General features: G+C 39.5%; 1 protein-coding gene across 1 annotated transcript in view; it reads left to right on the forward strand.

The window, feature by feature from the left end:
• Positions 1-15,134: 15,134 nt before the first annotated feature.
• ccbe1 (collagen and calcium binding EGF domains 1) overlaps positions 15,135-16,730 on the forward strand; it is a 49,364-nt gene continuing 47,768 nt past the window's right edge. The window contains exons 1-2 of the mRNA XM_086153050.1: positions 15,135-15,432; positions 15,551-15,631. Coding sequence (XP_086009176.1) covers positions 15,329-15,432; positions 15,551-15,631 — 185 coding nt within the window. The 5' untranslated portion in view covers positions 15,135-15,328. The remainder of the gene's footprint in view (positions 15,433-15,550; positions 15,632-16,730) is intronic.

Genomic DNA, 16,730 nt, shown 5'->3' on the forward strand with positions numbered 1-16,730 from the left:
GAATGTGATTCCTAATCCAGACCTCCATGGGTTGATACAATTGATTTCCATTGATCATTTTTGTGTGATTTTGTTGTCAGCACATTCAACTGTGTAAAGAGCAAAGTATTTCATAAGAATATTTCATTCATTTAGATCTCGGATGTGTTTTTTGAGTGTTCCCTTTATTTTTTTGAGCAGTGTATCTGTGCAAATGCTATATAGCCAAAAGTATTCGCTCGCCCATCCTAATAATCGGAATCAGGTGGTCTAATCACTTCCATGTCCGCAGGTGTATAAAATCAAGCTCCGAGGCGTGCGGACTGTTTTTTTTTTTTTTTAAAACAATCATTTGTGTAAGAATGGGTCGCTCTCAGGAGCTCGGTAAATTCCAGCATGGAGCTGTGATGGGATGCAACCTGTGCAACAAATCCAGTTATGAAATTTCCTCACTCCTAAATTCCACATTCAACTGTGTTATAAGAACATGGAAGTGTTTGGGAAAGAATGCAACTCCACCATGTGGCACTCGGTCACATGGAGCCGATGCTTTCTGCAGTCAATGGTTAAAGACCTCCAAACTTCATGTGGCCTTCAGATTAACTGAAGATCAGAGAGCTTCATAGAATGGGTTTCCGTGGCCGAGCAGCTGCATCCAAGCCACATATCACCTAATACAATGCAAAGCGTCGGATGCGGCGGTGGAAAGCACGCCGCCACGGGACTCTGAGGAGGAGGAGACGCCTTCTCTGGAGTGACGAATCGGACTCATCCATCTGATAATCTGCCGGATGAGTCTGGGGTTGGCGTTTTCCAGGAGAACGATACTTGTCTGTCTGCTTTGTACCAAGTGTGAAGTTTATTTTTTCCATTTTGCAAGACATTTTTGGACAAGTCCACGCTCCCAACATTGTGGGAACACTTTAGATCCGACGCTTTCCTTTTCCAACATGACTGCGCACCAGTGCACAAAACAAGATCCATAAAGACATGGATGACAGAGTCTGGGGTGGATAAGAGTTCTTACCTCAACCCCATTGAACACCTTTGGGATGAATTAGAGTGGAGGCTGAGAGCCAGGCCTTCTCGTCCAACATTGTGACCTCACAAATGCGCTTCTGGGAGAATGGTCAAAAATTCCCATAAACACACTCCTGAACCTTGTGGACCGCCTTCTCAGAAGAGTTAAAGCTGTTCTAGCGGCAAAGTGTGAGCCGACATCATAGTGAAGCCTATGGGATGTCTCTTAAGCTCAAATGCAAGTCAAGACAGGTGAGCAAATACTTTTGGTAATATAGCGTATATAGGTTGCACTGCAGGTGTCCAGGATGTAACATCTAATTTACACAGAATACTATCACCAAGAAACTTTTTTTTTTAACTTTTAATCAAGTGGATATCAGTAACATCCACAAATAAGCTCTGGAAATGCATTTCTGTAAATAGTGCCTGTAACACATCTGATGAAAAAGATGATTTATAAAGAACACAAGGAAAAGTCCATCTATTTTCTATCCTTTGTCCCGTTCCAGCCAATCGCCCTCTTTGTCTTCCTCCTGCGCATTAAAACCATTATGGTTGTCGTCTTCGTTGTCAGAATTGAACGGCCTCATAATTTCACGGTAATTTCATTTGCCCAATGTGTGTTTTGGCGGGATGAAGCCCAGAAAAATTAGACGCATGTGTTTTTAAAGAGTGTGGAAAAAAGTGACGCCTTATAGTCCGGAAATTACGATCTATATCTGTGCAGTGCCCTTAAATGTTTGATGAGCCGCTTCAGATGAAATGTATTATGAATATTATTTCTTTTATTTTTGTCGTTGTTCGTATGTTTTGAATTTTCATGAAGTCACGATGCGAACTCTCACACGTCTCTGTCACGAAGGCCACCGAAAATGGACCAGTCCACTTCCATTCAGGTTGATTGAAGGATAAAGAGGAAAGATGGATTCAAGGTGTGTGCTGCACATGTGTGTGTGTGTGTGTGTGCGTGCGCGCGCACGTGTTGGGGGTTGAAGTGTGGCTATCCCAAGGACACTGCACTGAGGTTATTTTTATTGATCGCAGCAGCATTAAGCAGAACCTTGTGTCTCATGGACTGGAGAGGAAGAAGTCCTTTTCAGGGACGGAAGTACTGTAAGAATTATGCTTGAGTACTTTTATGTGATACCTATATTTTCACTGGTTAAAGTGTAAAATTCACACACGTATTCAGGCGTGCAGAATTATGTCTATTTCAGAAATGGGATGAATGAAAAATCATATTTATCATTGGGATTTAAAAGACTGGCTCGCAAGATGTCTGGAACCCTGGTTACCAAGAACAAATTGTCCTATTTTATTCATATTTGTTCCAGCTACATAAAATGAAAAGATCTCTTAACATATCTTAGTTTGTATAAAATTGTAAAAAAAAAAACGAAAAAAAAGGATTACGATGGAGTGCTTTCTGGGTATGATGGAGTGCTATCTAAAACTTTTTGTAAGTTTGCGAAAGACAACTTTGGATTAACTGTGGATTACTAAGAGGAGCCGATGAAAAAAGGCTTAGTTCATGTGAAAACAGGACATTTTGAGTTATAATGTGTTGTCAGGGGTTAAATGTAAACAATATGAGTTTTATTCACAAACCTAGACTCTTTCACCAGCATATCTTACATTAATTTTATCTGATTTTATAAAATGATTTGCATGGCTATGTGTCGACACAGGAAGAAAATACCACAACTGGATTATATATATATATATATATATATATATATATATATATATATTATATAAAGTTTAGTGATAATTTAGTGCACTTTAGTGATAATTTGCACGCTTTTAAAACAGTGTTTTTTTTTTTTTTTGTTTGTTTTTTGCAAACCAAATTACCTGTGCAGGAGGGTTTCATTGGTAGATGCAGCTGATCAGTAAGAAGTTAGAGGATCTTGGGAAGTTGTGTCCACAAGCAATTTTTCACTCTTTTCTTCTCTTCTTGTCCCTTAGAAAGCTGTGTAGACTCGCATCACTTCCTTTGTATCCATTGATCTGTAAATTGCAGCCAAATGCAGCACAACGTGGCATTACCGACTACAGTATACCCTTGTTTTTCGCGGGGGTTACGTTCCAAAAAGAACCCGTGATAGGCAAAATCCGTGAAGTAGAAACCTTTATTTTTTTTTTACAATTATTACACAATTAATGCAGTCATTAATCCACAGAGCTAATGCAGACTCCATCCTTACCACGGTCTTGTTGCGGACACTTTTTGCATCCTTATTAAAACTTATTGCTGCTGTCGTCCTTATGCTTTTTTCGTCCTTCTTTATGGAATGAACGGATTCATTAATTCCGTAATGCCGACCTACAGCCACATAGCTTTACCTTCCCTTAGCATGTCCAGAAGTTTAACTTTATCTGCGATAGATAGCATCTTCCGCTGCCTTTTGGGCCCTGCTGCAGGTGCTTTTGTCGGTCCAGAGCGTTTTGTCAACATTATGGGTTTTGGAGAAACTCGAAATTGCAAGAGAATTTGCACGTACATAATGTAAATTTGGCAAGCTGTTTTATGTACATATTAAACTGCAACGCTATTGACGCACAGGTAGAGAAGAAGCGGAGTGACTTTTTAGCCAATCAGAATGCAGAACACAACGCACGATGCAAATCCGCGAAGTAGCGAAAACCGTGAAAAGTAAACTGCGTTATAGCAAGGGATCGCTGTATATCGTACCCAGCCAAAGTTAAAACAAGTTACCTGTATACGTCATGAACCTGGTATGCACTGCAGCAGTAAAACAATGTTATACATCGCAATTTTTAAAGAAATAACAATTCTTCATGCTTTTTTTAACGACACATTATAGTATGAGACAAACAGGAAATAAGAATTGTTGTGCCAGACTTACAAGGAAAATATAACAATAATAAATAATAGTAGAAAATTGCATACACAGTAAAAAAAAAAAAAAAAGAAATACAAATAAACTATAAAGGTCTTAAGTGCAAAGTGAAAGATAAGGAGTGCACAAGAATGTGTAAAAATATTGTACATATAGCTGTAATGAAATATTGCACAGTTCTGAACATATATACAGATAAATTATCCCTTTCCATCTTCCAATCTGGAGTTGAGGGACGGACACCTGGCTTAAAACCGGTGTTTTTGATAAAGCTTTAAGTTACGGCTTTTCCGGCGCCTCGGTGTGCTGCCAGGGGTTTACTCTCCCATGATGCTCCTCTCGTTCCTCCCACTCCTCCTATCCTGTCTGCACTTCCCTTCATCAATGCGTGATAGTAGCCTCGTATCTTCTCCCGAGTCCTTGGGCTCTCTGGCTTGGCAGCCTCCCAGAAAGCGTGGCTTGATCTTCTGCAGCGGCCCCGCCGGGCGCCCAACATTCTTACTTCTTTAATGAATATTGAAACTTTTATTGTATCATGTCAGCAATAACCATGTGACTGTTGGTCATAAACTCCCACCGCTGCGCCAACATCATACCTCATAGTTTAATGTTTACATTTTAACGAAACAGTGCACTTTACTGATAATTTGCACGCTGTTAAAATGGTGGACTTTTTTTTTTTTTTTTTTTTTTTTTTTTTTAAAGATAGCTATCCGCACGCCCTTGGGCAAAATTTGTACTTTTTACATCACATCTTCCCGGTGTGAAAAAAAAAAAAAATTATGGGATTTATTAATGCGGGTCTTTATTCGCCTTTTATTCAGCTTGTGTCCAAATGGTGATTGCATACTGGCTAAAACAAGAGGGGTTTGGAGACGTGGCCGTGATCGGAAAAGCTCACCTGATTCCCAAACATTCGATAATCCATCATCCATACAGGGCATGTCCAAAGTCCGGGCCGCGGGCCAACTGCGGCCCGTGCTCATACTTACACCGGCCCGCAGCCTCAAATCTAAAAATAAGAATATATTTTTGTTATTATATCATTAAAAATATGATTAAATATTAATAAAATATAATCTTATTATTATACACTGCATTCCTCCATTGGAAAAGGGGTAATACAAGGATTCCTATGGCCCTTAATGTTTTGTACTTGTGAATAATATTACTGTTAGTGTTATTTTCCTGTTCACATTTTTGAATTTAAGAGTTCATAATGAGCATTTAATTGTGAATGATATGTAATGTTTCTACTGAACCTAGATAGGTTTAATCTTTCAGATTTTTTTTTTTTTTTTTGTTGTTGTTTCCAAACATACTTTTTCCTCATTTTGTGTTGTATTATGAAAGTCATTGTGAGTGATTTTGGTAAAACATTAGATTTCTGTTCCGTTTTCAAGACATGAAAAGTACGCCATTTGCAATAAAAAAAATTAAAAAAAATGAAATAGTTCATTTGCATTTAATGTTAACGGTTCAAAAAATGTCAGGCTGAATGGTCGGCCCTCACACATTTTCACCTCACCAAATATGACCCTCTTTGCAAAAAGTTTGGACACCCCTGATCTGTATCTTATATCCCATATTGGAGGTGAATTTGGCAAAACGCAGCCTTCATCCTGGACCGCTCATTTAGCCATACAACATCTGAACTCCGGTGAGTTTTCGGGTCTGTGCTGCATGTTTTGTAGATAAAATACTAAATACTGCATCACTGCGCCGCCCTGATTTCCCAAACAACAGAAGTGAAATGCACGCTAAGAGGAGCGACGCTGGCACCGAGCTGCAGGGATAAGGAGATGTTTATATGAATTAGCTGACACGCATGCTAAAGACCAAGACCCCTCGCTTCATCTGTGTTATTTAAGCACAAGTGACCTTGGTTTTATCCATTATCACCTCATCGTCTGCCGTGGGAGCCAATAATCCGAGCCTTAACTGCCACATGGTTCTTCTTAACCATTTCCTGCTTGTAAACAGATGGCTCTTATATATTTTGTTTTCATTTCGCCACGTTGATATTGATGGGAAATTTATCCGTCATCGAGTATGAGAGACGCAAATTCTTCCGTGTTCTAAAAGAGCAAGGCGAGTCTGCCGTGCTTGGTCAAAATTACATTTTTATACTTAAGAGAATGACATTTTGTAGGATAAAAAAAAAATATTATCTATACTGTTTTAACCATGAACACAAAAAAAGTCATTTTTAAGAAAAAAAAATAGAATTTTAAGCTTTTTTTTGGTAATATCCACATGAAACTTTCTGTAAATTGAGGAATATTTCACAAATATAACAGTATCCTCTTCTTAAGAACAGATTGTCTGTACTCTTTCCATCGGTACTTTCCAATCTCACACTTGATGTTGCTGTGCTGTTGTGTGTGTGTGTGTGTGTGAGTGAGTGAGTGCATTCATTGATGGGAGGGAAGCGTTTTAAATCGGCTTAGTCCCCCCAGTTTGATTGTTTCTGCGGTCAATCTGTAAAATTGTGCATGTAGGATTTTTACAATTATAGATAAATAAAATGTTATCATTACTGCACAGCGGTGCTTTGGTCATGCTCTCTGCCGAGGACAACCAACATGTTTATCACCCGCCTCGTATCCACGGAGCCGTTGCTTGAACAGGACTGCCGTTGTGTGTTTACCGTAGCTGAAAATCAAGACTTTTCTCGCTATATTTTTCCGCCCACGTCCGAATCACCTGAAGCTTTGAACAGCTGGCGCGAGCGAAGAGGAAAAAGAGAGAGCCTTGGTTCATCTCGGGCGAAGAGAAAAGGGGAAAGCCCGGGTAAATGCCGAAGCTGGTAAAAGGCTCGAAATGATCGCGCTCCTCTTTTGCTCTGTTCTGCCCGCCGAGCTGCCGTAGTGCACCGAAGTCATTACATGAATTGAAAGTCTGGATCTACGGCGATGGTGACTTGAACTGCTGAGGTACTTTTCTAACGATCCGCGGGAGTTCATCTCACAGACGTGATTTGAAAAGTTCCCATTTGTTCTTGTAAAAGCTCACATAAGTACAAAATGTTCTGTTCTAATATAAACAAAGCTTATTCCGGTAAGCGATCTCTTCACCAGCAGCTGGACCGCATATCCATACGTTGGATATGGAATAGTTATAATGCCAAATATATACACTGCTCAAAAAAATAAAGGGAACACTTAAAAAACACATCCTAGATCTAAATGAATGAAATATTCTTATGAAATACTTTGCTCTTTACACAGTTGAATGTGCTGACAACAAAATCACACAAAAATGATCAATGGAAATCAATTGTATCAACCCATGGAGGTCTGGATTAGGAATCACACTCAAAATTAAAGTGTAAAAACAAACTCCAGGCTGATCCAACTTTGATGTAATGTCCTTAAAACAAGTCAAAATGAATCTATGTTGCTTCCTGAGTGGACACTATGATTTCACAGAAGTGTGATTGACTTGGAGTTACATCGTGTTGTTCAAGTGTTCCCTTTATTTTTTTGAGCAGTATATTTGCTTTTGGAGATCTGGATTCAATCGTTTTCATAAACAAAGGAAATTCCATGTATCTTCTTCTGATCCTCCCTTCGGCGAAACATCTCCCCCTTTTCTTTGCATCCTCACATCAATGAACTTCCCGTCTTCTTTCCCTGCGTGCATAAATCTTATCTTCGGTCTTCCTCCGGACCTCCTGCCAGGCAGTTGCAGCCTCAGCATCCTTCTACCGATATATTCCCTCGCTCTCCCTCCTCCGTCCAAACCATCTCCAGAACATCTATTATGTGCCGTCCCTCTGATGGACTCGTTCCTGAGCCTCCAAAGAGCAGCCTGAGCATCTTCATCTGTGTTACCTCTACCTCTGCTTCTTGTCCGTCTCCAAACTGTACAGCATCGCTGATCCCGCCACTGTTTTTGTACATAAAAACATGCGAAAATTGGTGAATTTTAGCAAATAGCTCCCTCAGAGTTGCAAAAAAATGGACAACAATCATCAAAAACTTACCTTTTTCCTCAAGAAATGACCTGAAAGTTGACGGGTTGGTAAACTTTGCACCGATTGCATTCCTGGAAGTGTCGAATAGACGGGATGAGGGGGTCAGAGTGAAGACGTCACAGTTTCGGGGCGACGTCGATCGATTCTGTTGATAACGGGTAAAAAAACAGGGGAACTAAAACATCCAAAGGCCGTTTCAAACCACAAGTCGGAAAACTGACGCCTGAAATCAAATATAATGACTATTCATGTGGATGTTTTCATTTATTAGGCTTGCATACTTTTCTATTGTGCTTTTAATTTGTTGTCCTTCTAGCCATGACCAATATAGGAGCATACTTAAACCATAAAAAAAAAAAGATCTCAGCCACTTACTGTAAATCATAATAATTTATCTGCATATATATTCATAACTGTGCAATGTTTCATTTCATAACAGCTGCATGTGCAATATTTTTTCATACTCTTGTGCACTCCTTATCTTTCACCTGGTACTTACGACCTTAAGATACTTTATAGTCTTCATTTGTTACTTAGATACTTTATAGTTTCATTTGTATTTCTTATCCCCCCCTTTTTTTTTTTTTTTTACTGTTTATACAATTTTCTATTCTATTTCTATTTTTCTATTATTTATTATTGTTATGTTTTACTTGAAACTCTGGCACAACAATTTCCTTTGGGATAAATAAAGTTATTCTTATTCTAATTCTTACAGTATATTGTAAAATTATTTTTGGCCCCTATCATCTTCATTGATCATTTTTAGCTTTATCAACTCTGTCATCCTCATCAGAAAAATAGAGTAAAATATCTGTCTCAAAAAAAATAACCAAAATATGTATACAAATGAATTATTTTGAGGATGTGACAATACAAACGTCTCACTTATGAAGGGAACAAATTATTTTTAAACACATTTCTGATGCATAGCAGCCCTCATTTGACCTCGCGCTTCCCAACACGAAACTACATATGTAGAAGAGGAAATGATTATTATTATTCTTTATTTTGTGCTTAAGATGGATCTTTTAAATATTCAATTCAAACCAACACGTTAGCGTCCACGGATGTGTAAGTTTGCTTTTGGCATCGCTAGCTGGTTAAAACATGTTGTAAAACACATGATAAATAAACAGTGCAACATGCAAAACGCTGATAAACAATAAAGGGCACGGCTCCATGCAAATGCTGTTTATGAATTCAAAACATATTGCAATTGGTATGAAAGCTTTTATTATATCTCCCCCGGGGGCAGTTTTATGAATTCTTTAACGTCACAATTCATTGGACTTTCTGCTCGCCATGCGTTTGTATGTAAATCGCGGTCTATTTCCGTATTTTCACGGATCGACTTTTTCGAATTCGAGACGAGACCCGTGCTTCTTAGCTCCCGAACTTTTCTGGCGTGCTTCTGCACGTTGAATCTACGCCGGCGCTCGGTCAAATAAATTTAGCTATGACAGCAATTTGATGGCCTATTCATTCAATGAAATAAACATCGGGAGGAGCCGTGCTGAGATATGGACTCCACTGGGGTGATCATTAACATACTGCAAAGGAACTAACTAATATGGATGAGATGCAGTGCCAAGTCAGTGTTGTATTATTTGGAATAAAAACTGATTATCAGCCAGAGGGTCTTTGTTAAAGCACGACTCGCCGTGTTAAACAGCATAAAAATGCTCGTGAGGGGGATTTTGACCTTGAGACAAAACACAGCTCCGCAGTAAAAAAAAAAAAAAAAAAAAAAAAAAAGTCCCAGGTTTGCTTCTCGTGATAGAAATCCAACACTGACTGATTGAATTTTTTTTTTTTTTTTTTGCCCAGTTTCACTAAAGCGGCTTCTGTTTCGGCTGCGAAGGGAGTCCGCGGAGGAGACCGTGTTGCAGGGCTGCCATGTATTTTTAGTGAGCTCGAACTTGCTGTGTGTCTGGGCATGTGCAGAGAGGCACTGCAGTGCTGCACTATGAAGAGAGAGGAAGACGGAGAGAGAGGAGTTATGACAGCGGGGGAGCTCAATGCCTGCAATATTCCAGCTGTCATCCCAAATATACGTGCGCGCGTGTGTGAGAACATCGACTGATCGGAATTAAACTTCCGCAGCCCAGCGTTCATTACGTATGAGAAGCACCGCGTCCGTGGCCAGAGATTGTTTCTTTTTCCCCGAGCAAACACACAACGTGTCCCGGCCGCCCCCTCAAACATCAGATTGAAAGTTTCGCTTCCTCTCGTCAGATCTGTCAAGTTGGCCGCGGCTCCTTCTCGCCCCCCGAGGCCGTTTCAGCCGCTTCTGATGTCGAGGACGGCTTGAGCGAAACCAACAAGCATCGTTAAGGGCGGTTTGAGTCCGTATTGATCATTTATTATTTATTTTGCTTACAAAAAAAAAAAAAAAAAAAACCCTTGGACAAGTTACGCTTTATCTCACCAAACTGTAGGATCGCGATTTAATTTTGTTTTCGGAAACGGTGCCGATCAGGAGAAGTCAGGAAAAACCCGTCAGATAAAACGAAATAATTGAGAAAAAACAAAAAAACGGCAATAAAGATTGCCGATGCGGCGGCGGGAAGGAAGATAATACTTGAGCTTTTATACCGATTCGCCGAAAAAAAAGAGAGATGAATAAAGAAAAGAGTCCAAGGAGTCAAGATTGAACCGCTTGTACCTGTAAACCAATAAAAAAAGGATGTAAAGCCGCCTCATATTTGTCGAGGAGACGATGTAGTGCATCGGGAAGGTGAAGGGTAAAGATGCCGTCAATTATTCCGGGCTCGTTTTCTGGAAAATTATGACACGGCGAGAATTCCAGATAATTATTTCCTATCTGTAAGGCAGAGGATGTTCCCGGATAATAAAGTAGGGGTTATTAGCCCGGCAGCCCCTACGGAGCATCGCCCCGCAACGTAATTGGCTACTCGTGCTTCTGCAGGAACGATTATTCTTTTTTGCATCTTGAACTGCTGAAGCATCAAAAACAGGTGCAACATAAATGGCACAGCGTGTGCACCTCGGAGTCGTGACGCACCCTGGTATTTCTAAAAGCTGTCATCCATTTTGTGGGCAATGATGACGATAGTGGTGAAAGAGGGGTGGGGGTGCGATCTCTTGGTTGAAAGGGACATCAAGTGGCGGGAAAGTGAACTGCACTCGCCGGCTGTTGCTGAGCGGCGTCTCCGGGTCCCAAGGAGAAAACAGACCAATGAGACCCCGCGACGTGCTTTGGCAGGATGTTTGCAGCAGACCTCGACAGGTGAAATCCCGGGATTAAATATTTACCGAAGCGGTCTGTTTCACGATATGACCTGTATTTTTTTTTCTCTGGAAAAAAAAAGTAGGAAAACCACAAATCCATTGTTTGTTTGTTTTTAACGGAAAACCTGACAATTGGATATTCCGTTTCAAAATTGATTTGTTGACTAAATAATGCGAAAATCCATTCAAACTTTGTTTTCATTTCTGATCAAACATTGATTTGATGGAAGAAACAAGAGTATGCATCAGGACCGGGATTTATTATATTTGTATTTTCAAATATTGACTCAATTCCTTCTAGACGTGCTACATTTGTACGCTATTTTGTGACATAAAGATGACAAAATTATTATTCATTATCATTGATTTTTTTTTTAATATGCGACGCATCTACTTGGTGAACTGCAATGCCCGACATCGACTGAAACAAGGTCATGATATTATCAATATCACCTATGTTGTTTTATTGAGAAACAGTATCTATAATGATTAATTCTTATTGAGAAACAAGGATAATGGGCAAAACCAGAAACATGTCTATTCACAGTGTCGCGAGCGGTATGATGTCACTTCCTGTTTGATGTCACATCCTGCTTGTCATTTCAATAACTGCATTTTAAATTCCCTTTTTAGTTTTTGGCAAGAAAATACAAATCTAGTGTTTACAATTGTTTGCACTTTTGGATACTGCTGAGCAAAAAGTAGTGGATTGTATAGGACACACACACACACACACACACACACACACACATGCACTCTAAGGCAATTATGCTCAGGTGTGGTGATCAGACAGGTGCACGTGTGCTGTCATTGGCCAGTTTCAGACACTTGCCTCGGATACAGAGTTTCCTCCCGCTAAATGCCAATACTTATACTTATTTACGGAAATGTTTTACAGAAAACTTATTCCCTGGACGTCAAAACAAAAATAATGTTTTAAATAAATTTGATAAGGAATCGATTGCCGGGCTGCGAACTATGTATCTGACTCTACCCATACCTCCCATGGCAAAAGAGACCCACTTCAAAATTATGAATGACATCTACCCATCTAAGGAATTATTGAGGGTACGCTTTAATATTGACGATAATATTTGTACCTTTTGTGATGACAACATTGAAACCACTGACCATATATTTTTCTCATCCGAAAAAGTACAGGGATTTGAGGCTAAAACTCAAAAATGGGTTAAAGACAATTTTTCATCGTCACCAGTTTCCTTTTCAAGAGATGACATTTCATTTGGTTTACTTTTAAGCAACAAATGAGATGAACTATGTGTCAATGTTATTTTAGCCCTGGCCAAGTTCTTCATTCACACAAACAGAATGCAAAAATGTTACCCCAATTTTACATTCTTTATAAATGATTTTGAATTATATAAAAAAAATCCTTAAAAATGTATTGAAAAATCCAAAAAACAAAATAGATAACGTTTGATGTCCGAGATTTCTTGTGAACCACCAAGTTAAATATATGTTATATTCCCCTTGCAAGTTTTTTTTTTTTTTTTTTTTTTTTTATCTATCTATTGGATTATTTTCTGTTACTTTCTTTTTTGTCTAGCATTAAACATTTCTCACAAACCTTTAACACTGTTAACTTCTGATTACATACAGAACAAATGTCCTCCCTCATCCCCGGTTGTTTCATTGACATTCCATTCAACCTTGCCGTGTTTATTTGTACATATATATATTTGTTTATACTGTTTATGTTCAATGAAAAAATAAATAACTAAACGTAAACTTATCTACTTAGTTTTCCTACCGCGTTGGATTATTATGATCATATATATTTTTTTCTCCTAAGTGAATATATGCAGATGTATGCAATATGTTTGATCTGTGCATTGTGTATTACGTGTATGCTGCTAGTCAGCTTCATTTCCATCAGGATCAATAAAGTATCTCTACTCGATGACTATTCCCCATTATATTTGGGCTATTTTATATTTTCATTGAAATCTGTTTAATTGACTTGTGTTTTAAAAGAAAGACATTTAACTTACGCGTCGTCTCTTCGTAGGTCGTAAATAGTCGTCTAGGTGCGGCTCAATCAAAAACCAATTAGAAAACATAATGTTGTCTAAATCAAACCCGATGGATTGAGAAGTTTGGACGAGGGCGATGAGTCACGGCGTAGATCTTCCGTTTTCCACTCGGGTATTTTAGCACCGTCCAACTCCTCGTGATGCCCGGCTCCATTACTGAGAAACCGAACTCTTGGGACCGGCGGGTTCCAGCGCTCACGACCCGACCCTGCCGACGGGTCACGCAAAGGTCGAGGTCTTGCAGACTGGAAGCCTTCTGCATGTCAACAAGCCTCTGCGGCCATGTGACAAACAATGAGCGACGCTGCTTGATGCCATTTCTAAAATGTAAAAATCTGATCGATGATAAATCATATTGAGATGTGGCTTCTTACTCTGGATAGAAAAACAGGAAAAGTGTCAGAAGTGAGGCAGCGCTTTCGACACTAAAACCGCAATATTTAATCCAGACACCGCGATGAGCGAAACGTTTTCAAAATGCATTTTCGCATGAACCTTGTGCAAACCTCATCTAATTTAATATATCTTTCGAAAGGTGACGGAAAGGTTATGCTCACGATTCCGTCGCTTTTAGCGCAGAGAAAATCCTGTTCAATCCTGTTATTTTTCATCATTGATACCTTTAAAATGATCTTATCGATCAAAGTATTGTAAAATTCCATGTATTTCCATTCATGTTGGTTATTTTAAGCTGTAAACTATTCAATCAGGCAGAAACGTGTCAGTATTTAGTTTCACTTGGCTGCATCATTTGTTGTTTTTATCTTAATAAAGCTCTGCGACACCCGGCCGCAGGCTAGGAATTGTTTTTGATTGAAAAAAAAAAAAAACCTAGATGCCGCTATTGTCTTTCAACATGGCCGCTCTTTGTCATTTGCAATTACTCGTTCTGCTAAAAATATCCCTATCTTTTACCCTTTCGATTAAAAAAACAAACGCCTGCGGGGGGGTGGGGGGGGGTCTGGTGTAAACAATGAAAAGACTTAAAGCGCTTGATGGAATCTGAAAAAAATACAATCAGCTTTAAGAGATGTGCCATCTGCTTTTTTCGGAGAGCACAGTTACGTTACTGGAAAACTTTGTCGAATCCTTTGAGGACGTCGGGCTTCTCATCCGAAAGGCCCCTTCAGCTTCTGGTAAGAAACCGTTGGTCCGAGTTTGAAGTTTCCTGATGTTAAAGGGTGAGTGGCAACTGGTCGTCAGGGCAACTAGAAGAGGATAGCAAGACGACGATTGACCGAGAACCAGCAGACACCGTAACTGCCGTCTGGTCGTTTTTTAAATTTTTTTTTAATAATGATAAGTGATTGAATTCAGATTTCATCCTGTGCTGTTTAAACAAGTTTTTTTGCGACTTGTTCACACCGGCCAAAAACCTTTCAGTTTGGACTTCTGTACCACGCAGAGGATTTGTGCACGGGACGCCAGCGGATCACATGCAGACAGAATGCTTCACTCGACCTGTTGCGCAAGAAGTTTTGGTCCGTGGGAGGAAGTTGAAGGAAAGACTTCTCGAGGGTGAGGATAGGAATATCTCTGCTGGCTGACAAAATGTAAAAATATTTCTGATTTTTTTTTTTTTAGTTTTGCATTTTTTATTTATTTTTTTATTTTATCTGTGTGTGTGTGTGTGAGAATTACCCTTATAATTCTCAGCTGTAGATTATTATGGATGTTAGTTTTTCCGTGCAAAATGTCAAACACACACACACGCACCCTTCGTGCACGGCTGTGCAGCTGCAGGTATGATTTTCTTCTGGAAATCAGGCAAGAATCGTTTTCTTTATTTGCTGATTTGGACTCCTCACCGTTGGAGCCACGCGGTGGTAGCAGAGGCGTATGACGCACACACGGCGCGGTGTGTGTGTGTGTGAGAGAGAGAGAAAGAAAGTGAGAGAGAGAGAGAGAGTTGAGGAGGAGTGAGATCACCCGAGTGTGTGTGTCCATACCTTTTGAAAGAAAAAAAAAAAAAGAGTAGGGCTGAAACAAAGCTGGGTGAGAGTGGGTCGCGCAGGGAGGTGGGAGGGTCCGCCGGCGCGCCTCTTTACGCGCACGGTCCGTGGCGCAGCAGTGCGTCTCTGCTGCAGGACGGGATCACCGGGAGAAAAGCGAGAAAGAGAGAGAGAGAGAGGAAGTGAGGGAGAGAGAGAGAGAGAGAGAGAGAGAGAGAGGACATGATACTCCCACACACCAGAGGTCCTCTGCTGCTCACCGTCACCTGCATGTACTTCTCTGGAGGCTTGCTGTGGTCCTACCAAGAAGAAGATGCCACTGACGGGTAAATGCGTGGAGGGAAAGAATGTTTTTTTGTTATTTTTTATTTCTTTTTCTTTTTTTTTTTTTTTTTTTGCATGAAAGTTGAGATTCTGACAGCTTGTCCAACTTGTGTGTCCCAGTGAGGAGTGCTCCGAAAACAACATCTCCACAACCTCCTACCCCTGTGTGAAGGCCACGGGAGAGGTCGCGACGTGTTACAGGTAAAATGCGCCACGAGATGGGACTTTATGTTTAAAAGTATCGCTAAAGTCAGTAAATTTAGACAGTTTTTCATAGAAAGTTTATCAAAAATTACAATTTTTTCATTTGTTTTTATGATACCAAATATGAAAGTTGACCAAAAATGAAAAAATTGAGATTTAAAGTGTTTATTGTCACCTGCTCAGTTGGGAAAAATGTTTTTTTTTTGTTACCCCTGCACAATGATCAGTATTTGATAGATAAATAATGATATACATACTGTTGTGAAAAGTGAACTAAGACCATAAAACAAAATTTGGGAAAACTTTTTGCTCAACGAATCTTTTTGCTGATTTTTTATTCATTTATTTATTTACATCAGACACATTTTAATTTATTTCACTTAATTCATCAGAAATGCCACAAAAAAAACAAAAAACTTAATTAAGTTACGCAGGTGTGGAGTCATTCCATTCCATTGGCCTCACAGCTGCTCGCTTTTTTTTTTCTTTTTTTTTATTAATGCCAGAGGCCTATAATTTGCAGAGGTCTATCTAGGAACGGCTAGCAGCTAGCACCTAGCTTCCATAGCTAGCTATGTAAATGCCTCAGATCCTTAAAGGCTGGGAATTCTAAGTCATATTTGATTTTTGAAGGGAAATCTTTATTTGTTAGACATCTATGTCATGTTTGTGGTGGATTTAAAAGAAAAAATAGTGAACTTTTGTTGCCCCCAAATAGCTCATTTGGGTGTTTTTTTTTTTTTTTAAATAGAAACTTGTTAATGAATTCTGCAGCGGCGAATAAATCTTTAGAAACATCTGTAGGATAATTCAGTGCCAGTCCTTTGGGCGCGACTCAATCTGAGATTAGCATTCATCATCCTGGAAACAAAATTATACAAGTCCCTGACAGAATTAACATCAAACTTTTTTTTTTTTTTTTTTTGCTATGTTGATTTACTGTAATGCTATTTCTGTAATCTTCTCTGGAGAAAAAAGTATCAGGCACGAAAGCCGTGCCAGCTCGTGGAATATCTCTTCTGAGAAATCTTCCAAATTTGACGTAGCGAGGTTACATCTGCGCTCCGGCCGCCGAGACTGCTGGCCCCGTTTCAAG

The sequence above is a fragment of the Fistularia commersonii genome, chromosome 9, assembly GCF_037954325.1.
Source record: "Fistularia commersonii isolate RoL2024-O1a breed Wild chromosome 9, RoL_Fcom_v1.0, whole genome shotgun sequence".
Taxonomy (NCBI): domain Eukaryota; kingdom Metazoa; phylum Chordata; class Actinopteri; order Syngnathiformes; family Fistulariidae; genus Fistularia; species Fistularia commersonii.